Source organism: Dromaius novaehollandiae, chromosome 10, assembly GCF_036370855.1.
Source record: "Dromaius novaehollandiae isolate bDroNov1 chromosome 10, bDroNov1.hap1, whole genome shotgun sequence".
Classification (NCBI taxonomy): domain Eukaryota; kingdom Metazoa; phylum Chordata; class Aves; order Casuariiformes; family Dromaiidae; genus Dromaius; species Dromaius novaehollandiae.
Window position 1 is genome coordinate 22,111,180 of NC_088107.1, and position 27,132 is coordinate 22,138,311.

At 41.7% G+C, this 27,132-nt stretch overlaps 1 protein-coding gene across 4 annotated transcripts in view; it reads right to left on the reverse strand.

The window, feature by feature from the left end:
- The window catches only part of PEAK1 (pseudopodium enriched atypical kinase 1), a 131,214-nt gene that overhangs the window by 23,336 nt on the left and 80,746 nt on the right, over positions 1 to 27,132 (reverse strand). For 3 of the 4 annotated variants that reach the window (XM_064517573.1, XM_064517574.1, XM_064517575.1), the window contains 3 exons: positions 15,422 to 18,692; positions 8,190 to 8,306; positions 6,071 to 6,267 (listed from right to left, as the gene is read on the reverse strand). In XM_064517573.1, coding sequence (XP_064373643.1) covers positions 6,071 to 6,267; positions 8,190 to 8,306; positions 15,422 to 18,582 — 3,475 coding nt within the window. In that variant the 5' untranslated portion in view covers positions 18,583 to 18,692. The remainder of the gene's footprint in view (positions 1 to 6,070; positions 6,268 to 8,189; positions 8,307 to 15,421; positions 18,693 to 27,132) is intronic. The other variant, XM_064517576.1, reaches the window with a different exon arrangement.

The window sequence follows — 27,132 nt, forward strand, 5'->3', positions numbered from 1 at the left end:
GCTCTGACCCAAGGATAAAGTGCCTTGTGGGAAGATGTGAATTAGAAAAATGAGCCCAAACCAATACTCCAGCATTCACAGTAGTGACTAGGCTATTACTTTGATTAACTCTATTCTCAGTTTTAGTGACCACTGCAGCACCACTAATCCCTAATCCCCTAGAGCAGGAATTTGGGTGACCAAACAGGATCCATGAGGCTAAAATGACTGATGCCTCTGCCATTCTCCAGCTATCATATCAGTTTGACAAAGATTCCATGTTTTGCATCACCAAGAAAAGCAAAAATTCACAATCACACCTATACAACACAGGTAACCAGCCTTACAAGACCATGTCTATCAAAATCTCAACAGAACTAAAGTCGAAACTGTGGACTGCACTCCGGAGACCAGCAAGAGAGGGCTGGGCTGGTCGCAGGCGGGGGCAGCCGCTGCTCACCTCTTTCACCCACTGCCGGGAATGGAGTCAGATATCCCAGTGATGCCCACGTCGGTACAACCCTACTTCATGTTACAAAGCCTAGTCATAAAAGCCACTTAAAGTATTTACAAAATAAATCCTCTTGAGAGCCATCGGTTGTCCACCCCTGCTGTACAAATATCCCTCTCTGCCCTTGTTCTAGTATTTTTTCCCCATGCATTTGGATATTGATCATCATTTGCATTCTGCATTTTTATTATAGATTAGATTCTGGAAAAGATTCTCTGTATAAGTAGCAGATCAATTATACTGATCTTTAAAATCACTCCCTAACAAACTCTCACCCTGACTGATAAAAATCACTAACAAACCATGAAAAAATAGATGCATAGAATATGCTCCAAGCACTACAAAAGCATCCAGCATACTGCACAGCCACAATTCCAATAAACGCAACACATGTACTCCACTACTCTGCAAAATTATTCAGGACAGATTTAAATGAACATGATAGTTAATTATTCTTGTATTAGTAGTTTATATGTTTATTGTTAATTTAATGAGTAAGGAAAAATCTGCTACCAGAATGATAATAAATGTGTCCTGTACAAAAGAAAGGAAACTTAACATTTATTAACTAATATTCATGATGCACCTCCTGTTTCTCACCAATAGCTTGAGACCGTACAAAACAGCACAGAACTATATTAATATGGGTTGCAGGTACTAAATAATTGACAACTTCAGATGCAACAGCTTGTCTGCCTTGGTGATCCGTCAGCTCTTGCTACGGCCCTCCATTGTGCCGTGTTAAAGATGTTACCCGTGCTAACATAAATTATACAAAATGCATCAGACGGATATGATAATCACTGCCTGTCACTGAACTGTCAGGTTTAGTCGGCAGTGCTTTTGTTGCCTTGTTTGTAAGCCTGGCTGAAGCACGCTGCCCTGCTCTGCTTTACTGACTGTGACAGTACTCCGTGGCAGATGCTGTGATTCAGGACTTTTTCCAATCTCAGTAATCATAAAAAATACAGACATTGCCTACTTTTTTCCCTTTTGGTTAGGTGTGAGGAGAAAATAGTTGTTAATAAAACCAGCTTTTCTTCCTTACATCTTTTTTAAAGTATAGAAATACTGCCTGGAGTATGTTCAGAATATCTTGATTTATTTACAGTGATGCAAACTCAATCAAGTTGATTTCCCCAAGCAAATTCAGAGAAAAATTTACAGATATGTAAGGGAAAGGGGTTTAATAACCTAGTCCATTGTCTTATCATAAGCCACAAGGCTTACCTGAATTATCTTCTCTTAGAATAAGGGCACACCTTAAAGGAAATATATCCAGTCCCTACCTTACACATGAATGTTGGTGTTTCTATGTCTAGATTCAACTGGCAGCCACTGCTTTGTGTTACAGCGTTGTCTTTTTGACACCGAAGGCATCCCTCGTCACAGCTCTGCTCCCCACGTGCGCACCCCCAACCACATGTTGTTTCTTTGATAAGCTAAACAGATTCAGCTTCTTGAGTCTCTCACTATACTGTGCTTGACTCAGTGTTAGGCATTTTAAGAGCTTTTCTTTGGAGATGCTACAATATTAACATTCTTCTTAAACTGTGGACACCTGGGCTTGACTTTGGCCATGGCAGATGCAGGGTAAAAATGAGATATACACTAGCCTCTCTGCCTCCTACTGAAGCTTCCTTCTCTTTATACACCCAGGAACATACTGGGATATTCTGTCCTATCATCGTGGTGGGAGCTCATGTTTCCTATAACTCCCAAGTCTTTGATATGGTATCTGATTCCCAGAGGAGAATCCCCTATTCTTGCAAGGCTTGTCTGCATTTTTTTATCCCTAGATGTATGATTTTACATTTTAGATAAAGTAAGAAGAACAGTCCATATTTTATAAATGAGTTATTCTGAAGTTTGCATCTGCAATTTGTACCTGACAAATAACTGCAGGCACATCTCGTAGTGCTTGTGGGCAGCACTGTGGACACATGCTGGCACAACTCCTGTTGGAGCACGGGGAGGCCAAAAGCAAACCTATCTGAGAGCAGGACCCGAGATAAACTACCACCTGACTGCAGAGGGAAATCTACCAAGCTCGTCATTATTTCTATTCATATAATTTCGTGTAAAATGTCACAACTGAAGATGAGACATTTATCAATGTAAGGATATAATATTGCCTGCTTTGCACTGAAAAGATAAAACATGTATTAGAGCTGTGTTTTCTAATTAATCTTGTACATTATGCTCACATGATACAATGTTCACATGATACAATACATTTCCCAAAATACTATACAAACTGTAGTATGTAACCGTAAAAATATCCTTGATATCCTTGTACATGCGCTTTTATGCGTTTAAAAATCTTGTAAGAATTTGTCAATAAGTTTACTGTGCATTTAGCAGAGACAATAATCACATTCCAACAAAGCTGCTAGAGATAACTTACTACTTTTATTGTAAACTATATGCTGAGCTTGCTTACTGTACAGATCCAGCTTGGCTGGATCTACAGAGATCTCAGAAGAGCCAAAACTACATCAAAATGTAAATGATACAAATATATTTATTTGCGCCATTGTAATTGTGAAAAAACATATAGTTTCTTTAATATGCTTTTTTATTTTTTAAACACTGGGATTACTCAAACAGTAAGAACTTCTCTTCAGTGCTATAATATCAGCTTTCGGGTTAAACAAGGCAAGTTTCAATACAGAGCTACAAGTCTCAAGAGAGAGATGGGTTCTTCAGTGGAAGAGTTGAAACATTCCTACCATAGCTGCACAAGTTTAATAATATATATTATTTATTACAGTTTACTACTAGAAATGTTCCCCTGTAAATCAGAAGCTAGGTAAAGAAAGGTAACTGTAGACACAATTTCAGTTGACAAAGCAAGAGTCAAATGTAATCTAATTATTTTACGTTTTCTCTTACTACCTTTTGTTTCAGCTGCACACATCAATATTTATTAACTCGACAAAATATGTGATTTTGCTGCTCGTCTGATGTAAGATCTAAAACGGAAGAGCAGTTATTCTGTGTCCCTACCTAGTCATCCCTTGATAGCTATCTGAATGAGAAAGCGAGGTTGCTTGAATAAACCAACAAAAAGTTTGAATGGGAGCCAGCGAACTCAGTACCATTTAGGGTAGCATTGCTTTTAACAACAAGCAGCAAGCTTGCCAAGCCAGATTAAAGTCAAGCCTAAAAGTTAATTTAACTCTTTCATACCTGAAATTTGCTCTGGTGACAGCAAATCTGAAAGGAACTCAAGGATGAGGAAAAGATTCTGAATAAAGTGCTAAAAGGTTCAATTTTATATGGTTTTATGAAGGAGCATTCACACATGGGAAGAATATTGACAAAAGTAATGATTGATGGGTGTGATATTTTATTACTACATTTCCCATGAGTTTACTACTACACGTTAAGTGTGTCACAAAATGCTAAAGCATCCTTCCTAAAGGAAGGACAGATGTCAACAACCAGAAGCACGTCTAACTCTATAAGCTAAAGCAGCTGCCATCGGATGTCGTATCTTGCATAAGAAACCTGAGAGATAACGTGTAAAGATTTAAACAGCAGATTCACAACATCATTTCTTGGAATACGAAATGCAAGTAATGCCTTGTTGTATGAGCACAACGGCTATGAAACAGCAATCTGTTAAATGAATTTATGAAGTTCAATAAAGGCAAGTGCAGAGTCCTGCACCTGGGGAGGAACAACCCCATGCCCCAGTACAGGCTGGGGCTGACCTGCTAGGAAGCAGCTCTGCAGAGAAGGACCTGGGGGTCCTGGCAGACACCAAGCTGACCATGAGCCAGCAATGTGCCCTTGTGGCAAAGGCAGCCCATGGTATTCTGGGCTGCATTAGGCAGAGCATTGCCAGCAGGTCGAGGGAGGTGATCATCCCCCTCTACTCAGCCTAGCAAGGCCACATCTGGAGTGCTGTGTCCAGTGCTGGGCTCCCAGTATAAGAGAGACAGGGAGCTACTGGAGCGAGTCCAGCAAAGGGCGACTAAGCTGGTTAAGGGACTGGAGCATCTGTCACATGATGAAAGGCTGAGAGAGCTGGGACTGTTCAGCCTGGAGAAGGGAAGACTGAGGGGGGATCTTACCAAAGCATTGAAATATCTGAAGGGAGGGTGTGGAGAGGATGGGGCCAGACTGTTTTCAGTGGTGCTGAGCAATAGGACAAGAGGCAACAGGCACAAACTGAAACACAGGAAGTTTCATCTGAACATAAGGAAGAACTTTTTGCTGCGAGGGTGACCGAGCACTGGAACAGGCTGCCCAGAGGGGTGGTGAGGTCTCTATCCTCGGAGATATTCAAAAGCTGTCTGGACAGGGTGCTGGGCAACCAGCTCTAGGTGAACCTGCTTGAGCAGGAGGGTTGAACTACATGTTCTCTAAAAGTCCTTTCCAACTTCAGCCGTTCTGCGATTCTGTGACCATGAAGAGTAAGTGATACTTCATATGTTAAGTGATTCCCTAGCTTCATCTTTCTATATGTCAGTCTAGTTAGAGGACGTGGATAAAACATGAGCTATAAAGAGTCTTAATGGAGCAAGATCTACTGCCTGGAATTTTAGCTTTCCTCCTTGCTGTTGGAATGTCTTGGTAGATGTTAATATCACTCTTGGGTAGGATGCTTTCCTCTTTGTGCTTTATAAACAATACCTCATTAACGTTTCATTAGCAGAACACACTAATGAGCCAGGCACTAATTCACATTAAAGCAAAAATATGCAACAACATCACTAAATGTCTATGGAATGTATGCACCAGAGGGTTTAAAAATTTCATCCTTGATCCCCTGAACATATATGGACATGCCTAACTCTTACTCAGGAGCCATCCCAACGCAGTCATTTTATTCTTGTCCAAATGCTACACTTGCTGGTGTGCTTACAGGATTGGAGCCTTACTGAAAGAGAGGTATTCACATATTCTTGAAATTAAATAAGTAAAATAGATTTTTTGTTCTAGAAAATCTGGATGCAAGTGTTCCTAAATTCCCAGTACTTCAGATCAAAATGCTTTAGAAAATTACACTGATAACATTGATACTACTTATTGGGAGATGCTTTTTTGTCTTGCTCACTTGTCTTCCAGAGAAACCCCGCAGGGAGCTCTAACTTTCTAATGAGAGAGAGGAATTCAGTGATAGTTGAACAGACTTCAGGACATATTTTAAACTTGTCTGAAGGAGCAAAAGTAAACTGCCAAATTAGGATAAAAAGAGGTTAGGGTCAACAGAAGATGGCTACAAATATTTTAGAAATTATTATTGATATTACAAAGTAAGCCCTATTTCTTGCTGGAGTTCAGAAAAATACTGAAATCTAATTCTTGCTTCTAAAAATATGTGATAATTTACTCTGTATTTTAAATCTCTTCTTTGATAAAAATTCCTTTAAACGTATATAAACAATGTGCTTTGAGAATGAGACAACAGAATTTTACCTTCTATAAATAGATATTAAAAAGTTTGTTTTTAGGAACAAACTTAATGAAAGCGTCTTGAGCTGTCCAAAGGACAAGGTCCTTCACGGGCTGAGAAAGGTATCTGAAGGATGCTCCAATTTCAGTTTTCCTCCACGAGGATACACTTACCTAAATTGCTGTAGGTAGCACTGCAAGGATTTACGTCAGGAGGACTCGAAGCTTCTTCCTTGTCCTCCTCCCCGTGTGGGGCACGGACAGACGACGCCGGTATGACGGAGGCGCTGCCGCCATTGTCCTGCTTCACGAACACGGCTCTGGGCACACGAGGGGACAGATCCTCCGCTGCCGTCTCATCGGGCACTTGACTGAAACACACAAAACGAGACCGTCTGCAGACCACGGCGGGTACTCGAGCTTACTGGCAAAATACCGGATTAGGAAGGACACATCAGTAAAAGGAACGGACTAGTAAAGAACTAAGCTCCCTTCACCCCCTCTTTTTTTCTTTTTCTTTTTATAATAGCTTTCTACAATATTTATTTTCCTTAGTAAGAGGAAGTAGCTTTTGCCTGAAAGAGTAACAACGGTTCACACCTTCCACGCAAAAGGGGTAATAAAACGTTTCCCAGCTGGCTACAGCCAGCACAGCACGCAGAGGCGCGCGGCCCCATCCCGTGCAACGAGGTGTGCCGGCCTCGCAGGACGGCAGCGAGGTTCACGTGCTCTCACCAGCCAGAGCGAGTTTGCTTTCATCAACGGTACCTGAGTATAGCGAGGGGCCTGTACGTCTTAATAAATGCACAAAGCTTTACTGATAAATTTTCATATACTAGAAGGATGGTGGGAATGGACACTTTGGGAGACAGACCAGTAGCCCATCTAGCCCGGTATTCTATTTCCCATATAAAATATTCCAGGATTAAAATCCAACTGCTAATGCATTAGGCCATTTACACATTAGGCCATGAACACATTTTTCTATGCTTGCTCTCAACTATGAAGGTTTAATCAAATTGTGATGATTAATAGCACAAAGCTGTGAAAACCATCCAGTCAATCACTTTCCGTGGATGTTTTTACTGTAGTATGATTTAAAAATTATGCATAATATATCAAATAGAAGAGTAATATGTCCAGATTTATTTAAAAAAAACCCTGTCCTATTGAAAATATAGCAGCAATTATCAATAATCATGCCACATGCTAAAGACAGACCAAAAATATTTCTGTGCCTTTATGCTCTCTCACTCACAGAAACAAATACTCACTATGGGCCAAATCTCAAGATCGCATATCCTAATCGCTAGTTCCCAGTATTTCAGCCTGATCCAGTAGGCAGTGAGAATTTTAAACACGCGTATTCCCCCATAAAGGACAGGGGCAAGGCACTGCCTGCAATAGATGATCACATCATATATTTGCACAGGTGTTTAATTTTTATGGTTAAAATTTAAAATTTAACTTCTGATAAACAGAAAAAAAAAATAGTGATGCATTTGTAAATAGGCAGAGCAGCCGAGTTTCCATGATACAAATCTTCACAGTGGAAAGAGAGACTGTATCCTCAGAGACTTACCATAAATCATAGGTATACGTCTTTCTACGCTAACCCGAAACCGAGTTACTGAAAAGCATGATACACAATCTTCCAGCAGCGCCAAACCCCGACTGAAACATGCCCCTGCCCTGCAGGCCGCAGGCCCCGCGTGCAGTGTGCACATGCTGTTCCCCCCGCCGGGCTCATGGATTTCAGCCGCAGCCTGGTACAAACAAACCCATGAGACTGGTTAGTGAAAGAGGGAGACGAAACGGCAAAGTTCACACCGCCGTAACCTTCGATCAGCATAAAAACGTTTGCTCGGTTTTAGTACCATGCACGGGAATGGTGTGCCATAAATACACCCACATTAAAGAGTTAACCTGAGGTAAGTGCCGAGTACAGCATACATCAAAGCTAAAGCAGTAAAAAGGCTCTTAAGACAATAAGGAATTATCATAAAGACTTGCAGTTGCTGTAAATCATGTGCATACCTGCATTCCTCAGCAAGAAGGTTTTCTTTTCAAACAAAATAGTTTCTAAAAGCTTTACCGTTCTCGCATTGCCACATCCCAGGAACGCGCACATCTCCGAGCGATCTTAGTGCTGCCCGGGGAAGCGCAGAGCAGACGCGGCCTCCGTACCGGACGCATGCAAGCACATTCGCTAAACCCAAGTCCAGAAGCATTTTGCCAAACAAAGTAAACCAACAGCTCGCAGGGAAGAAAGGGAAAAAAAAGAGCAACTCACCCACTGTACTCGCTCACACAATTCCCCATTAAAGGAAATTCTTTCAGGGCCTTCTTGAGTCTTTTAATCATGTCTTGAACCTCGGGCGAGCCATTGATTCCGCCGTGTTCGGAGGCGCTACAAGTTGTGCAAGCCGTGAGCGACGCGGCCGGACTCTGCACGCGGCGCTACCCCTCCTGCATCTTGGTGTTTACCTTCGCGGCTGCTCCTGGGCGGCCGGCGCTAGCCCTGCCCGCTTAACCCTTGCGCTGCCTCCGCGGGCGCGGACCCCCTCGCGTCCTGCCGCGTGGCTATTCCGGTGCGGCAGCTACGGCCCCGTCCCGCTCATCGGTTACGGGAGAGCGGGTTCAAATTTCAAGGGCGCTTTAAAGAACTTGGACGTAATGTTAAAAGTAACTGAACGCCTCGACTGCGTATTCCCAGCGCTTCCAGCATCTGAAACTAATACACGTGAAAGGGCAGCAGGGAGGCGTCGGGCCGTGCGAGGAAGCGCTTCCCGGTAACTTAATGGCGAAGCGGGGGAGACTGGAGAGCTAAGCACACGTAACGCGAGGCGCCGACTCCACGAGCAAAAGGGCAACCCACGGTCGGCACCGGCACCGCGGGGGGAAGCCTCTCCATCACGCCTTAGCCTTCAAGGATCAAATTCACAACTGCTTTTGCTTCCTGCGATAGTCTAAAAGGTTAAAAATCTCTCGGTTTCCTGGAGAAGCAGAGCAGCTGATAAAGCAGCAGTTCTTTGGGATCAGAACTGCTAAAGCCTGGTTTTGTGTGAATTTGTGTCTTCTTGTTGACTGCAAGTGACACTTAAAGCTATTCCCTTATTTGGGATGTTTCCAGCTGTTTTGCCAGGGTGGATTCCTCGATGCCTCGCCTGGGAGCACATATTTAGCCTTGCCCTCGGTGGGGCACGCGCCGCTCTCCGAGCCCATTTTGCGAGCTCCATAGGAAACGCGCCGCCTTGGAGCGCCCGCGCCTCCGGCCGAAACTCAACATCCAGGTAACGAAGGGAGCGGCCAGACGCACAGAGATCATGTTTGCTTTCCCAAGAAGCTGAGGTTACGCAAAGCAAAAATGCTTGCCATAAAAATAACTGTCCCTCAGATAACAGCCCTCTGAATCCGTATACGCGTGATTCACTCGGGCACCAGCACAGAACTGTTTGAGAACAGTTTTCTGCTGGGACAGGTAACGTCCCCTGCGCCACCCTCACGCCTCCCCAGTTGGAGCCATCAAGAAACAGAAACGGACACGAAGGAGCGAAGAACAGGGAACGCTTGTAAAAAGCGCTTGGGAGAGCGCGTTGCTGAACTGGGGCCAGGTGTAGCGGTGAGGCTGAGCAGCCCAGGTCGCTCCAAGGCAGCAAACCAAACCGCAAGTGGCAGAAAGGGAAAAAAAACCTGAGGTGGCCTTCGACCTAGCTGCGGCTCTGATACTCTCTCTGAGTGGACACCTGCGAAGCAACAGGCAACGTCTTTCCCTGCGGTTTGAGATGAGAGCGCCTGGCAAGGAAGACGACTCTGTCTTTCACAAAAAGTTTGTGGAGCTTCCAGATATATTTCGTTTCAGAGAGATCCCTTTGGGACCCCGGGGGCCTACAGTTTTAAGCTCACATAAAGCCTAACTTCACTGAACAGTGCTTGAGGAGAAACGCAGAGAGGTCAATGGCTTGAGGGTGGGCAAAGGCCACCTCCTGCAGGAACTTCTACTCCCAGCACAGGACGACTTCGTTTCTGTACAGCACCGAGCAGAGGAGACCACTGCTCAGGTTTAACCCTGAGTACGTCACGGGTGAAGGACGCTCAGTCTAGTGGCTCCTGCACTTCAGCTGCCCGTCACTGTCATTAGCCAGAAAGAGTCACTTAAGAGGAAAGTGACAGAAACTCTCTCTTTCAATTCACTGCCAATGACAGTCTGAAATAACCAAGCCATACGGAAAGTTTATTTCTAATTCTTTGTACTTGGAAGTTGACTTATTCCTGAAGCAAAAGATTTATATTCCTCCTATTTTTCTTTTTAATCTCATATAATGCGATGTGTGCGTGGATAAAGGGAATACACTGGATAAGCCACTAAAGACATCCTCCTAAGCTCTTTAGCATCAGTGATACTTAGTGGCAGTGAGTTTCACAGATTAACTGTGCACTTTGTAAAAAAGTGTTCTTTATCCATTGTTTCCGCCTTCCCATTTTACAGACTGTAGTAGAGGACATAAGAACAACATGACTAGGTTTACTATTTCTTATCTACATTTATAAAATAATGAATGATAAAATCCCTTCTAATTTGCTCTTTAACAGGTTTCAGTGTCTACAAATCCTCTTCACATCAAAATTTACCTATGTTTGCACACTGAACATGCATAATTTCTGTCTTCTGTTAGTATATAGATGTTCTTGAGAGAAATCTCACAGGAGTTTTTCATAGGTGAAATGGTAAGATAGGTGGCTAAATGCTCTTGAGATCAAGAGAAGAGAGTCTTTAAACTGGGAAGAAGGACTTTGCTTTAAATAGATTCCTACAGTGATTTGAAATATTTTGTTTTCTTCTTGAGTGCCTTCTGAAATAGCTATGGGATCTGCAGGATCTGAGTCAATGATAATGAAAAGAAATGGTCGTGCTGATCCTTCCTGCTTGTCTCTGGATATGATCCTTCTCAGTTCTGGTGCTCTAAATCACCTCACTGGAGTTGTCTTTCTCCATTGCCTATATATGGAAATTAGATTCCTGACTCGGATTCTTAAAATCACATTTGGCTTAGTGTAATTTAAAGCAAGCAGTGTGAACAGTCTCGAGTGACCTCAAGGCAATCAGAACCACAAAAAGCATTTGAGGATCACTGCTACCACTGAAATCCCTCCAGGGCAGGGAGGAACTCTGCAAGTCTTTGGCCAGTTTTCTAAAAGATTCCCAGCTGTTGCTGCCATATATGTTAATTTTAAGAGCGGCAATCTGGCTGGGAAGTTGTTGAAGGTGAACTCTTTGTACAATATAAGAGTCTAGCATTGGGGTAACTTCTGAAGGATAACAAGACATTTCTAAACATCTTGATACCTACGTACTCTGGTGAGAATGGAACCTGTTAGAGTGCTCAGTGTTCGGGGGTATTTTCATGACAAATAGCCTTAACCCAAATTGCTGATGTACTATGCAACTAAAATGGAGAAACATGCTTTTTTTTTAAAAAAAGAGACCCCCAAACTGCTAAACCAATCTTTAAAACATATACATAAATAGACATAATAAGCATTTCATTCCTTTCGGAAGCCAGACACAACACAGGGATAGTGCTCTGCTGTAGCCCTGGGACACGGGACTCATACCTATCCATTACTAGCTCAGCTTCCCGGCCTTTCGACAAAGAGTTAACATAATGCCTATTTGAGGAATTAGACTCCTAATCCCAACTTTAGCTATGAAGAAATGGTTTCTTATCTAAACCAGAATGCAATGAATATACAGACCTCACTACCTGAAGGAAGGATTTCTGTAAATAGATACAGTTTTATCTTTCGTTCATCCAAGTCTGGCCCAAAGATCCTATAAAGGAAATTTATGAGTGATTTGTAGCTATGAAAGGGAAAAATTAGTTTAAAATGTAATTGAAATTGAAACGACTGTGAACAAATTTCACAGACACTACCATCTAAAAACAACCCTGGAGGAGATTTTTAATTCAACTCTGATGTAGTTTAGGAAGGCAGGAAAGGAAGACTTGGAAAGCTGCCCTAAAAATTCCTTTTAGGGAACATGACTCAATCTAAACAGCTGCTACGGGGCTTCGGCAATAGTCGCTAAGTGAAGGAGAGGTCCTTCTTTTGTGAAACTCCAGTAGGTGCAGTCTGACCCACTAGGTAACAAAGCTTTTGAAGAATATATATTTTTTCACTTTTGTGTGGGCTCTGAACTGTGCCATACCACCCCCAGCAATTACAGTGGCTTCGGCCAGAAACATTGTCATCTTATCTCTTCAGAGGTCTGTTTTGGCTTTGGCCTGAGAACAACTTGTGCATCATGAAAAATGGACTACAGATGTTCTGGGAAACAGATTTTCATTCTGATAACTGATTGACTGACGTGATTGCTGATTTTTAGAAAAAGAAACTATTCCATCTACAAAGTCTTGGAAAAACTTGGTTATTATAAATTCTGTTTTGTCATTTTCTTTTTAAAGAAAAACAAACCAAACTCTTGGAAAAGGATTACAAAAGTGTGAAATTTTTAACTGTAATAAATTTAATTTTGGTTTTCAGAGATAAAGTCAGATCCTACTTTAGTATTTGCTAGCTCCTTTTGAACCACCATATATGCATCCTAGCACCAAACCAAAAGAAACTATCATATGGATAAAATATTAGGATCTTCCCTGCAACAGACATAGATACTTTCAGCGTCCTGAAAAACTGCGTATTTTCCAAGTGCTTTTATAAAGGATGAACTGACCTTTCTAGGGATAATATAACTTTAAATACCTTCAACCCTGTTTTGTGGTTATCAATCTCTACCAGCTTTGTAATCCACTGCAAAGTAAGAAATATTCTATCTCCATTTAATATGCTTTCAAGACCCCCAGTAATCTGACATTTCTTAAGCTTGTCTGATTTTCCAGGTCATCAGTTGGGTTTTTCAGTGAGCTTACAGTTGTTGGTGTTCTCCATTAGAAAAGTGTCACATTCATTGATTGCTATCTTCATGTCTTCAGTTTTCCTTTAAGGCTTCTGCAAGCTTAACTGAAGATTTTAAACATATTTTCGATGCACAAATTTTGGCCTGACTTAACATTAACCTTTTACTAACACCTGATGAGTTAATACAAATCTACAGTCAACTGTTATGTCTCCTCCTTGTGCAAAAATGGGAGTTGACAAGCCTGATTCTCACCTACTGGAATATTAAAAAATACATTCATAACCCTTAAACAAAATTAACCTTATTTTTGGCATCGTAATGCTTCTTTCAGTCTCCCTAACAATATTCAAAACTGAGTTTAAAAAACCCCCAACAACTAAAGGCATCAAATTTCATGGACGTATCAAAAAGAATAACTGATAGATAAAGATATCGACCATCCAGTCTTCTGACTATGTATTTCTCAATAACTCAGTGAACGTTCTTAAGAATTTGTAGAAAGAATAGAACAGTATTGCTAGGAAGAAGAAATTCCAGCTCTAACACTTGGAAAATTGCAATTCCAATTTTCACCAGTGAAAATTGTGAGATACGGTTTTAGCCAATATTACCACAACTTGCAGAAAAATGAAAAATAAAAATGCTCTCTGGAGTAAGATAGGAGAGAATAACAATTCCTTTCAACAGTAAGGGTAAAAGATACTCCAGCGGTACCACAAAACTATAGAACAGGGTGACAGCACCATCTCTAGGGTAGTCTAAGAACAAAAGCTAACTAGGAACGTGGCCATCAGCCTGCCACTGCCCTTCATCACTGAGATAAGCTGTTATTCCTTCCTGACTGCTTCCCTGCCAGATCAGAGAGCTGATCCGGCTGAAAAGTAACATGGTGGCTGTTCTCCTCTGGGATCACTCCTCCAGCCTGGGTCCCTGGGGCGACCACAGGAATGGTCCCGCCAGCACAAGAGGGGGCACAGAGGAGGTGGCCCGCGAGGCTGCGAGACGAGACTCTCCTGATGGCAACACAGCCTCAGTTTCTCCAGGTTCCCCTAGAGTTAATAGAAAAATGGTGTTCCTCTAAAGGGACTATTGAGAGAACAGACTTCTCTGATTCTTTAACTTGCTCTCCAGAGTTGCCTATTTCTCTCCATTTCCTCTAGGGAGAGTCTAGGCGCTTCTCAAGAGCTGGTCCGCCCCGGCAATGCTCCGCACCGTCCGCAGCCTCCCACTGGATTATGCCCTGTATCTACAGGGATCCTGCTCTCGCCATCACGCGTGCCCCACGCTGCTGTGGCACTCTACAGCTTGCAGAGGCGCCAGATGCTGACCTCACCGGCTTCAACAGCTCGTGCGAGGGCTTTGCCTTGCTGAAATTCACACCAGCAATTTGCAGGGGGACTTTCTTGCTCTATGCATTTCCATGTGAATTTCAGTATTATTATTTTTTAAATAAAAAGTCATGAATCTTAGATTACCGTTCATCTAAGTCTGCAGAAACAGACAGTACGCTAAGTTTCTGGAGACCGTCCTTATCTTGTATTTGGGACAATTACTTATTTACAGCAACCTCCAAAGACATATCCTAACACACGCACAGCTGTAGTCAGTACTCAGTGAAACGCATACTGCGCCCACAGGACTGAGTGCAGCAAACGTCTCCAACCCCGTTGGGTTATGCGCTGCCATGACGGCCACACAAACTGAACGGCACATTGAAAAAACGGCATGTTGGAAATAAACACGGTTCTTAGCATTCAGAGACACCCAAGCACGTGTACTTTTGATAAGGGAACAAACGGACCTCTAAATCAAGACGTAAAATGTTAAACTATCATGGATCTAAAGGAGTAAAATAAATATATATTGACCAAATAATTTCAGAAAAATCCAAACAAAAATGATTTCAGCAAATTATGGTTTAAAAAATGAAATTAGTGAATGAAATTGTCAGGCAGAAACAGCAATCAGCTCTGTCGAATCCAATGCTGTTACGGGACAAAATATTCATCGCTACAAAGGCCTGGCAAAATGGAGAGAGATTATTTTATAAATAATGTACTTCTATTATCACTTTTTTATATAGTTCATTGGAGGAGAGTTGTAGTGATGCGGCATTGTAACATGAAGTTAATTAGCATACCTTATGCTCACGGGCATGCGAGATAACGTTAACGCACCACATGCTATGAGTCATTGTTCTTTCAATTTCTGTTTTTCTATTAAATAGTGGCTTTCTATTTTTGCAGAGGAATTCTTTAGTTTTCTGATAACACCAGAACACTTTTGTAAGCTAGAAATCCAGGATAACGTATCTGATTCAATGTAACCTGGCTATCACAACGTATTAACGAACCTGCAACACAAACTCCAGATACTGGGTATTGTTCCTAGTTAACTTTTGCAGCGGATCTTTGCTGATAACCAAAGTAATGCAAAGATTTTTAAAATATTCTTTAAGATACCTAAAATAAATATATATTTTAAATCTTACATTTAATGTAGTAATACTCCTTAATTTCTTCCCTTTTCTGTAGGATATACAGGGCATTTCACAACTGAATGAGAGATTGAATTCAACTGAATGAAAAAGATGAGCAGATTACCTGGGGATTTTCTTGGGAATCTGAGATGGTGACGAAGGGCTCTTTATTTTCGGCTCGGAGCTCTCCAGAGAGTTTTCTTGTGTTTCTCCTTTGTCTTTTGCTAGTGCATCTGCAATCGAAGACTCCAGTCCAGTCAGGTTTTGACGGTCAACCTTTGGTTCAGCTTGTGCTGGTTCACATCTATACATGAAAACAATAGATGGCTTCTCACTGGAGTCTGATTTGGACTCACTGAACCAATGATGACGCTGAACTGGAGGAGGGGGGAGCATATGTATAACAGTTCCATCAAGACCCACCAGCTTTCCTTTCTCTCTTTCTTTCTCTTTGTCTTCCTCATCATCAGTCTTTCTGCGGCGGAAGAAGCTCTTAAAAGATATCCAGCGTTTAGGTTTTGCATCAGCAGCTCGACGGCCTTCTGAATGAAGGATCGACTCAGCCTCTGTCGACCTAGTGGGACTATTTGGCTTGGTCCAATTGCTGAAATGTCTTTGCAACAAGTTACTTGCATGATAGGGTGAAGATGTGGACCGTGGAGGAGGAAACGGTGGTGCTTGCTCCGTTTTGGGACTTGTGGTGTTTTGCATGCCTCTCACTGGCTTTGGAGAATGGGTGGCAACTGGCTGTGCTACTGTATCTTTCTGCATCTTAGGGGCAACGTTTTCCATGGTCTTAGGTGACTCTACTTCAGACTGTGATGTAAACAGAGATTTGGGTCGTACCAGGGTGTTTTTAGTAGCGTCTGCATCAGGGGGTAAGGAATACAGTTCTTCTACGCTACAAGACTTGGGTCCAGACTGAGGTGTTTCTGGAGGAGTATGCGGAGGCTGGATGGAAGCCACGATCTGGGAAAGCACCGTGCTTGCATTCTCTCTGCTGCCGCTGCCAGCAGAAGCCTCCGGCGTCACTTCGGTTTTCGCTGCAGGCTCTTGGGTTGTCTTTTGAATTCTTGGTGGGGAGCTGTGGTCAGAACTATGACTTCTTTGTGGTGATATCTGACCTTTACTGAGACAGCTGTTAAACTCCTGGACCTTCTGAGCCACAGAACCCAGCCTGCATTCGGTGCTATTAGTCACCCCCTTTGCTTGGGAAAACTCCGGGTGTTTGTTTCCGGCAGTTTCAGTCATTTTGCTTTCTGTTTCTATTTCTTCATATGTGTGGCTTATTACACTAGTAGTTTTATCTTTGATAGACAGCTCTCCGCTGGTCCCTAGAAAACTTTTATAGATAGCCAGATTATCATATGCATTTGGATTAATTACAATGGGAACTTTAATAGCATTTTTGGAACTCTTAGCGTAAGTGGGCTCATCATGAATTATAATAGGAAAAGGTGGCATGCCAGCATTATTGTAGCTGTTGAATTTTATCTCAGATAAATTGGGAGATTTAACTGGGATAGTTTTTGAAGAAATGTTTGTAGCTGTAGGTGAAGTAGGAGCTGACTTGTGGCTTGTCTTTCTAGGAGGAACAGAAGGTCCTGAGCTGTTAGCAATTAACTCCACCTTAGGTATCTTCTGTCTTGGACTAGTACTAGAAGTCCACACTTCTTGATATCTGATTGCACTGGATTTTTTCAGATTAGCATTTACTCGTCCAGGTGATGCTGCAGAGGATGTAACAGGTGTTCCTGGAGTTCCTGGTGAATTTGGGTTAGATGATGTATTTTTGGTTTCTGAGGTTTCGGTCTGATTCTCCTTACATTCATTGGTCATGGCAGCTGATACATCTACTATGGTATATGGCTTGCAAACTGGTTGTTCCATATTCACTACCCTGTAAGGTTTGGCTTGCTCTTCCACAGGCACCAGATTTATAGTTACAGCTTGACCAGTAACATCTGAAGAACTTTTATTCTCTTGCTTATCAGTCTGCACAGCAATTTTGCCATCTTTCTCTTCCAGTCGAAGAGCAAGGACTGCCTTGTGGGTTTCTAGACTTTTTGGAACATTTCTAGAAACTTTTGACACATCCTTCACCTGCTGATTATCACAAAGACTTTCATATTCTGGTTCAATCAGTTTGACATCCTGAGGAGTACTGGGAGATAATCCCCCATTACAGAGCCTCTGTGAGGAACTGCTGGTTGTTCCAGAACGAGACTCTTCAGTCAAAGAAGAATCGGGAGATGTAGAATCAGAAGATACCATGCTCTGCATGCTCTCCTGCCCATAAAGAATCACCGTCTCTTCCCCATAACCATTTAAAATTTCATCATAACTATCATCATAATCTACTGCACAGATCCGCTGAAGAGACTTGTTTCTAAGGGGCACAGTATTCCATTTTTTGTCAATGCAGAACGGAACAGGAGACAGGGTGTTAGCTCTAAAATTAGCAAAGCGAGGTTGGCCCCTCATACGAATTTCCATTGCTAGCAACTCTTCATCACTTTCATCCCAGCTCTCATGCTCTTCTTGCATGCTGCCAAAAAATGTATCATCCTCACTCTCATCTTCACTAGAGAATTCTGGATAACAGAAACGTCCACCTTCATTACTTATGACTTCAGTGCTTCCACTCAGAATAACATGCTTACTGTGTGAATCCTTCATTCCACCCATCATGCAGCTTGGAGGGATCTTTCTTTCCAATGATCTTTTATAGCAATTATTTATTCTTCCCAAGAAGGTTTCTCTCGAGTTCATTTCATTTCCAGTTAGCTGAGGTGTGGTATCCAAACCTGCAATCTCCTTCAACACTTCTGTCAGTCCATTATTATTGTTATTTGGTATCTTACCTACGCCATCATTGTTGCCAAAAGGCCTATGAACATGGCTATAACCTTCAATTTCATCTTCATTATTATTGTTCAGTGGTTTTTTGTTCAAGACAGCTTTGTTTCGGTTCCACCCTGCGGGCACTGATTTATTCTCACAATGATCCGGTGCAGTGATTTCACCGCATACACCCTGCCCATCTACCACCATCATGGTGGGTTTCACAGCTATAGTGGGTTTCTTTGCCACAGGTGGACGGAAATTTCCTGTATTTCTACCGCGATGGCTGTTACTTTGGTTTGCATTGGCTTTCAGATTTCCATGTGAGAGGTTTTTCTTTTCAGAGACCGGGGGTAACTGATGCAAGCTTTTAGGCTTGAAGCAGTTCTTACATTCACCAGGTTTCCAGACGTGCTCAGTGAAAGTGTTGCAAGCAGACATTTTCCCACAGCTCTGCGCTTGATGCTGTGCTGTTCAGTGCATGGTAAGAGCTTCATCCATATGTTTCCACTGCTCTCTTAGCAGGACTCCTGGTTCAAGCAGCGATCATTCTGAAACATGAGAGAGAGAATGAGGATGAGAATGGGGAAAACAAAGTTAAGCATTACACTTGCTTGTATTCTGACTGTTCCTACTTTTCCTATGCTCTTAACAATGACTCAGAATAACTAAGTAGCCTTTTCTTGATGCCTTAGCTCTTTTTACTGAAATTGAAAAAGAGAGAGAGAGAAATGGCAATGACTGACAATTGAGAATAATTCTCTGACTAGTTCAGGACCATTGACCTGCAATTTTGCCCAATAAATCAAATGCTAGGAAGAGGACTGAAAGCTGAAGATTAGTGTATATTGCCACAGACATAACCATTTAAATATAAGACAGTGAAGTAAGAATATGTTTTAGTCTCTCAAATACGTTATAGATAATTTGTTTCAGCTTCAAATGTGAATGAGCTCAGCTTTAAGTGGGAAAATATGTTCAAGCAATTCCAAACTCTTCTGCCATTTTAGTACCTTTTTCTTCGAGTTAAATTATTACTGGACAGACACGTTGGTTGAAGGGGCAGGCTGGACTGTTATTCTTTCTATTATTAGATAAATTCTATCTATCTAATTCTATTCTACCTATCATTAGATAAAAAATGCTGGGGTGACCTTTCTAGAAAGTTACTGTTCTTTCAGGTGTAGCTATTCCACCTAAACCCCAAGAAAAGTGTTACCCTCAGATAATTGAAAATCTACTTCAAAGTGAGTCTTACTATTTCCTGAAATGATCAGCCTCAAGTAAAAACCAAACATGGATCCGCTGTACTTCATAGTCCTTGGAACATCCAGGACTTGAGAGTTTCACAAATTAACGCCTGAAGATTTTAAGCCTTCTCAGCCAAATCCACAGGTCTGGTCTCTTCGCCGTTGTTGCATAACAAATTATCTGACAGATCTTACAGAGGTGAAAGAACCTCCATGCGTTCGGCACTACATCTGTAAACACAGGCCTCGACAACCAATACTTTGATATTCTTTCAGGCTTTGTGTGAAAATATACTTGCTGATTGCATAGATACACTCGAAGCATACTAATAAACCTGGTCCGGCCAAAGCAGCAGCTCTCAAAGAGGGTCCGTGGTTGGTAACTCCTCCGCAGGACTGCTTTGCTGAATTCACCGAGGGTACAACAGCTTTTCGTCGGTGCAGCAAACGATATAAACCACGAGGAAAGCCTGGCACTGGGATAAATCCGGCAGCCTCCCCGCGCAGCGCCCTGCCTGCGGGCCCAGCCCCGTCCTCCGCTGGCGAGCGCTCTGGAGCAGAGCCCTCCTCCGACGCCAGGGGGCGCCGAAGCCCAGCGCTGCGGCAGGAGCTGCCGACACGGCCGCGCGGCCGCAGCCCTCGCGTTTGGTACGTCGCCTGAGCATGCTTCCTGACAAAGCTTTTTGCCAAAAAGTCCGTGCCAAAAGCTTTCTCTGTGTGACCTAACAGATATAACCTCTGCCAGGTGGAGATCTACCCAAACTTTCAGCCCTTGTTTCATACACACACACACACACACGCACACACACAGAGTTAAATGTCGTTTTAGTTTTCTGAACTCTGCCAGGATCTGTTGGTTCAACACTTCACAAGTCCATATACTGTAATCAGAAAAATCACATTAAGAAATAATTCTCCTGAAATCACTAAGAGCAAGAATGGGCAGACTAGAATTCTGCACCCTGGTTAGCTCCTTCCTTTCTACCCCTGCCCAAATAAAAGAAAAGTTGCGCTAACTGAAATCCAATTCTTGGAAAATATATCTCTGCATTACGTAAAATCTCTGCAAACAATTTCGACAAAAGGGTTAGTGCACGTGTGTGCAGTTTTTAAGATCCAACTGGCTGGTGTTGCTTCTCAGAAACTGCACAAAATACTCTCGCTCTAGAATCCTATCGCAGACCGACCGTTTTACGGCCTTTTAGGCTAAACATTTCCTGCTAATAAGGTTGGAGCAAAATGATGAGAAAGCAGTCTGTTTCACATATTCCATACGACAAGATTTTTATGCTCTGCTGCTGGCTGTATTTACTCCCGTTTGCTCAGAGATGCTGATCCATTTTTCCCTGGATCAAATCAGTGCCGTGCTGAACATCTGAATGCTAACTGCAGGCGGCTTAACACAACGACGAAGCAACACGGCAATCGGAGTATAAAAACCAGGGATAGTCATAGCCCTGTGTGAACATATATTCCACATCCCAGGAGTACTGCTGTAGCAATTTAACTTTAAAATAAAATGTATGCAGACGTGTATATAAATGCAGACGTGTACAGCTATACACAAACAGAAAACACATAAGATGTATATCCATATTTTAAATTGTTTGCACTTCAGCACCTAATGCAAAAGGTTTAAACACAACCACATGCTCTAACATGATTTTTGACACAGTCTGTGAAACCGAGAGGAGCCGCTGACTTAACAGTTTGATAAACCGCAGATGGGTTTCAATTGGCTCCGGCAGTCGCGGGAGGAGCAGCTCCTGTAACAGGCTTTGACACTGCCTGCAGCTCGAACCAAGAGGAAACCTGCACCTTCGGCCACGGGGAAACCTGCGCTTTTCTCAACGCAGAAGTGAAAGAATTCTCACGCAGTGCTTCTTTCAGCCTTCGAAATCGGAAGCACTCGGATGCTATTAAAAACTAAATTCATAGTGACCTTCATGTTGGCAAACAAGTATTTGCACTCTAAAAAAAAGGGTCTGTCCATTTCTTCACATTTCTTCATTGCTGCATAATTGAAAGTGATTTTTCTGATATCTGCCTCTCCCTTAAAAAAATTACATTTATTGTTTCAACTACAGGATCACTATTATGACCCAATAATACAGCAGAATTGAAAGCTTCTTTCAATATAACAACAATCTAAATCCATATTCCTCACGCATTCAGGATGTTGCTTCAGTTGCAGTTCACTGCTACAACTTGGTAGGGGGCAGCAGAGACCACCGAAGGTAATGAAAACGCACACAAATAACACAAACATTTCTTTTGGCTCAGATGTCCAGACACCGCTCCTTTCTCACGTAGATCCGGACAGGCACACACCTGATCTCTTAGGCTGCTGCAGTGCTCCAGGCACCTCCTCTTCCAGAGCTCCCCTACTTGCAGTTACGACCCACTTAACCGCTAAGGCACGGGAGGGCACCTGCTGCGGGCCCTGCTTCCTTTGCAGCGACTAGCTGGGAAGCCTTGAAGATAGAAAATTGCAGCAAAATCCAGGCAACAATAACCTGAGATGTTAAATATAGAACAGCATTAGGCTTCTAAAGAAAGCGTTAGCAGTAAATACAGCACGTTGATGCTGTGCATCTCATCCCTTGACCTCAAAGCTTTGTTTGCAAGGTGAATAACACCACTTTTCACTATTTATACATGGAAACACTGCAGTGCAATGACACGAAGTGGCTAAAATTCACCAAGTGAGCCAGCGACAGGAACGAGTGCAGCCAGACAAACTCTGCCCCAAACTCGGTGCTGCAGCCGCAGATCGGGATTGAGGTAGCGCAGAGAGTTTATCGGCTTCAAAGGCCAGATCACTCCTGGTGTAAACAGGAATAAGGCAACTCATTTCAGCAGGTACCGCACACAGGAGGGCTCGGCCTGGCCTGTTAAGTGCAAAAACATATTTCACTTTCTAGGGCTGTGCAAGACCAGCGCAGATTCAGAGTTGCAGCGCAGAGATGAAGCAGGGAGCAGCTGAGACATCCTCACATCAGGAAAACCGAACCTTGCACAGAAATGCAGAAGTATTTTCGTGGCTCTTATTTATTGACATCTTTTTTATTGAGTGCACGAAGGTAGTAATAAACATGCATTTCAGGCATTTTCCCTTTGTTCTAAGCAATTTCAGGCTGGCAGGTCTCCCTTGGATGCATGCTGGCTGAATTGCAATGAAGGCCTTCTCCAGTAATACTTTATACTAACATAATCCAATTAAAAGGAACTTAATTGGTGTGCAACATTCCCTACAATTTCAACATTTTAAAAATGAATAGTCTCAGTAAGTACCAGATGGTGACATGCACTAATTAATCAGGCCTGCTCAATGAACGAGCATATTAAAATGAATGCACCTATTAGACATGTGTTTTCAATGCTGTATGCTGCAAAAAAACTCCTCTTAAATGAATGCCTGCTATATTACTGAGCACTATGCACAAGTGTGCATTTCATCACTTGTAACACTATCACTCTTCTGTCTCTGCCTAGATCACTAGATACCTCCAGCACTTTTCCTTTTGTGTGTTCTCCTCCAGGGAAAAGGCATTTAGCTTTAGCGTTCCCCGTCATGAAAAGGGACTCACAAGTTTTACGCTGCAGCATAAATTTCACTGATCGACCTTCTCGTCAGACAACGGTCCATTAAATTACTAGCGAACGACCCAGGAACCTCTCACCATTGACAGGCGTGTCCACAGACTGAAAAACCAGCGGTGTAGGTTTCCTGCAGCGCAGTGCCTCCACACCACAAAACCACTCTGGCTTTGTGGGCTTGTCTGAACTGCTTCTGCTGCTGTGGACAGTCACTCCTCATCATAAACAACAGCTAAGTGTAACACAGCAAGAATAAAAGCCGGGTAACATAGCAGGAATCAAATCGATACCTGATTTCAGTATCTGTCAATATCCAATTTCTCTTTCTTTTCTTTTATTATAATCACAAACATTTTAAGAGATTCTTTGGAAAACCAAAACGCTCCAGCGCCTACATTCTGCCCTACTTGGGTGGCCACAGGCTCTGAAAACGCTCCATCCCAGCCAGTGTCACGGCTTACTGACCCGGGGCTGCAGAAATGTGAGGACATCTAGCACGGATAACTGGGGCTACAAACCAATGAGGCATGGGCCATTTAGGTTATTTTGTCCTTCATGCTGTTAAAAAAAAAAAATTCTTCTCAAAGTTTAGATCCTTGGTAGAACTTCAAAGAAAAGCGAAGCCCAAGTGAAACCAACTGCAACGGCTGTTATATACACAAAATAAAACATGGACAGAAGAGCTTTACAGCCAGAGAAGACATGGTCCCAACTTTAGGGCGTGTTGAGATACACATGCTTGTTTACATTCAGTACCCAAAAGCACTGTGCTTTGACTAATCTTGCAGCATTTATTAATGAAATGTAAATCAAGCAAAAAATGTATACGATGCCATAGAGTACTGCAGCAGAGGCTGGAGATAAAAAATAAACTATCAGTATTTAAAAATGTGAGAATTGCACTCAAAGATCTCACAGCACTTTGCAAAGGTGAATGAGAATTTAATAGTTCAGATTTTGTAGAGAGAGTAACAGTGACTCAAAATCTTCTTCAAAGTCATAAATCCAGGTGGTGGAAGATAAGAAATAGAAATCAAATCTCCTGATTTTCAAGTGTGATGCCATATTCAGCGGATCACGGCACTTAGTCTGTAAGTGGTATGCAAGGAAAGAAGGGGAAACTAATATTCATCGAATATGTGACCATTGCAACAAGGCTAGAATTGTGAGTATGGTAGAAAGCACAGATGGAAATTTCCATAAATGCTAAGTTTTATAATTTTCGTTAGAAAATAAAAGTTCTCTCCTTTCAGACAGTTTTTTTTGTTTTATTCAAGTTAGAAGTTCTGAGTGCCCTGCTAACTGTCTGAGGCAATAACATGAAAATCCTGCAGAAAATTTAATGAACCTTAAGTGGATACTGAGGAAGCAACGACAGACTAAATAGTTGCCAGCTTATTTTAGAACCACTCTTTGGACATCATTGTACTCTGTTGCTGAAATATGAGGGCTGTGATGGATGGAAAGGAGAAGAGAATTACTACCAAAATACCGCAAAAAACTAGTTGCAAACTTGCTGCAAGACATTATGAAAAAATCAGGAATACAATCTTACACTATTTCTTTTTTTAACCTCTCCTGCTGTCTTAACGCTATCTCTCAGCTACAAAGAATTTAAGTTACATTAATATTTGATAAAACTAAGTGAGTAAAGGAAACCCTCAAATATATTTTTGCCATCTAAAACCCATAAGGAAAAATAGTATAGAAATAACAAACTGAAGCAAAAGTCTGCCTAAGGCTAGACAATTTCTAATCCGCCAGAAGAAAATGGGCATTTCTTTAAAATTTACCTGACCCAAACAGGTAATTCCACATAGCAGGGAAGAGGCAAGAAGTATCTTCGGATCTGCACAGCTAATTGCACTGGATCCTTCACCATCATATTTAGAAGACAAAACCCGGTACTAAGAACAGGCTCTCACAAGTGGTTTTGAGGCCCAACAGACCTGCCGAATGACTGATTTGAATATGAGTTCCAATAAGAAGAGAAGATTCTTTAACAGGACAAAACCATAAAAAATGTATTTTTCCTTTTGGCTAAATCATCATATAGCATTAATAAACCTTAAACATATACTGATCAGTAATCACTCAGACAACGCTGTAGAGTATGTTCTTTAGGAATAATATTTCTTTTCACGTAAACAAAAACAAGCTTTGTTTTCTTTTTCTTTTTTAAGAAAAGACCCAATAAGATAAGTCAGACTTTCAAATAGTTTGTTTACCTTCCTTCCTAAAAAGGGTTATGTACAATGTTCCAAGAACCAGCAGCAAATTAAGGGTAAGCCCATTAGCTGAAGGGAGCTAGAATAATAATAAAAAACCCATCCTCAAGTTCAGTGCACCTGAGTTTGTCTCAACTTTGTTTACACTTAAGCATAATTACGTGAATTAAGCCCTTCACAGAATCTGGAGGATGCAGCAATACAGCTATACTTTGACCAAGCTAATTATCTTTGAGTTACGTTTCCTAGGCTCAGTGTTTCAGTACACTTGAAATCCTGCCCTATGATGTCTTTTGCCAGTTGTTTAAGCACACGAAAACATCTAGAAGAATAAACTTTACAAGACAGTCAAATCTCCACTGAATCAAGCATTCACAACCAACAACAATAAAACACCTGAAGAACAGTGATACCGTTTCTGCAGTTATAAAACCTGGTAATATTTGTGATTATCCTTCTGCTGAGCACAGTTTAAAAATGAAAACAGTGAATATTATTACCACAATATTGAATCCATCAGTTCTGCAACTTCAACTTACTTCAAATTCTCTTCTTTGGACTGCTGCAACCTCCAGTTCCAAAAATCTTTACCCTTAACCCCTCAGATAGCCAAATACACTATTGCCAAAAATATATATCCATCATCTTTGGCTTAATAAAGTAACTTATGGATAGCAAAATACAGAATAGTATTAGAAAGGATATGAAGGATCTGATAAAAAATATGCAAAGACAAACAAAATAAAACACAGTAGTATCAAAAGCAGATAGTTTATAAGAGAATTAGTAGATTGAAGCCTTAGTGTAAAATAAAGACATTGCAGAGAAGCCAAATGATTACTCTGCATCAGCTTCAACCACCTCCCCAAGATCCTTGAGAGGTGCTACATAAAGACTTGAGAGAATTAAGTGTAAAAATAAAATACTATCAGCCATTATTTTAAAAAAAGGTATTAAAAATAACGGATAAATTAAGAGCAACAGCTGATAGGACTGGATCATGTAAAGCCACAAACTGTGGAAAAACTTGAGAACTAAGTGGCTGAGCTACTCAAAAATACGTGGGGTCTTATCAAAATCGAGTACAAGTTTAGCAGCTAGGTAAGGAGATGTGTTTCATTACGACTTCTGTAAAGAAACTTGCACTTCTTTTTCCTACCAGATAATGAAATAATGGGTGAAATACATTTTTCTTTAATTTTTTTTTAAAGTTCTCACAAACGAGCAACAGCAGGACATGCAAATGGTGCAACAAAATATGCAAGGCAGCCAGCAAATTATATGCTTTCATTGTCAGAAAGTCAGTGATGTGACTTACTGAATATTGTGTTCAGTTCTACTTATGACATCTCAGGAAAAAACACAGCATAAAAAAGCACAGAGAAACATTTTAAGGAATGAAAAGCTTTTCATATTAATTGAAACTAAAAAGATTAGGATAGCTTAGTTCAGAAATGAGACAAATAAAATAACATGTTTGCAATATATTAAATGATGAATAACATAAAGGAGATGGACTGAGTGTTCCCATTTAGTCTCCCATGAAACAAGAACAATGAACCTGAGAGGCAGCTTGTTTAAATCTTTGAAAAGAAAATTATTTTGTACAAAAGAGCTTCCTGGCACAAGAGACCAAGAGGTCAGCTGGATTCAGAAACGGATCAGACATTTATGCAGATGATGAGACATCAACAGTTATATTAGGTGGGATAAATTTAAACCCTCCAATTTCTGTGCTTAAACCAAGCATTAACTAACCGTGTTAAGCAGAAAATTTGCTCAGTGGCAGCTTATTCCCTTACTCTCCATTCAGGAGATTTCGACAGTGCAAAGCACACGGCCATCACCGGAGCCAGGGCACCAGACCGCAGCCATCCTGGTTCCAGTTCAGCACGTTTCCCCTTTCTGCGCTT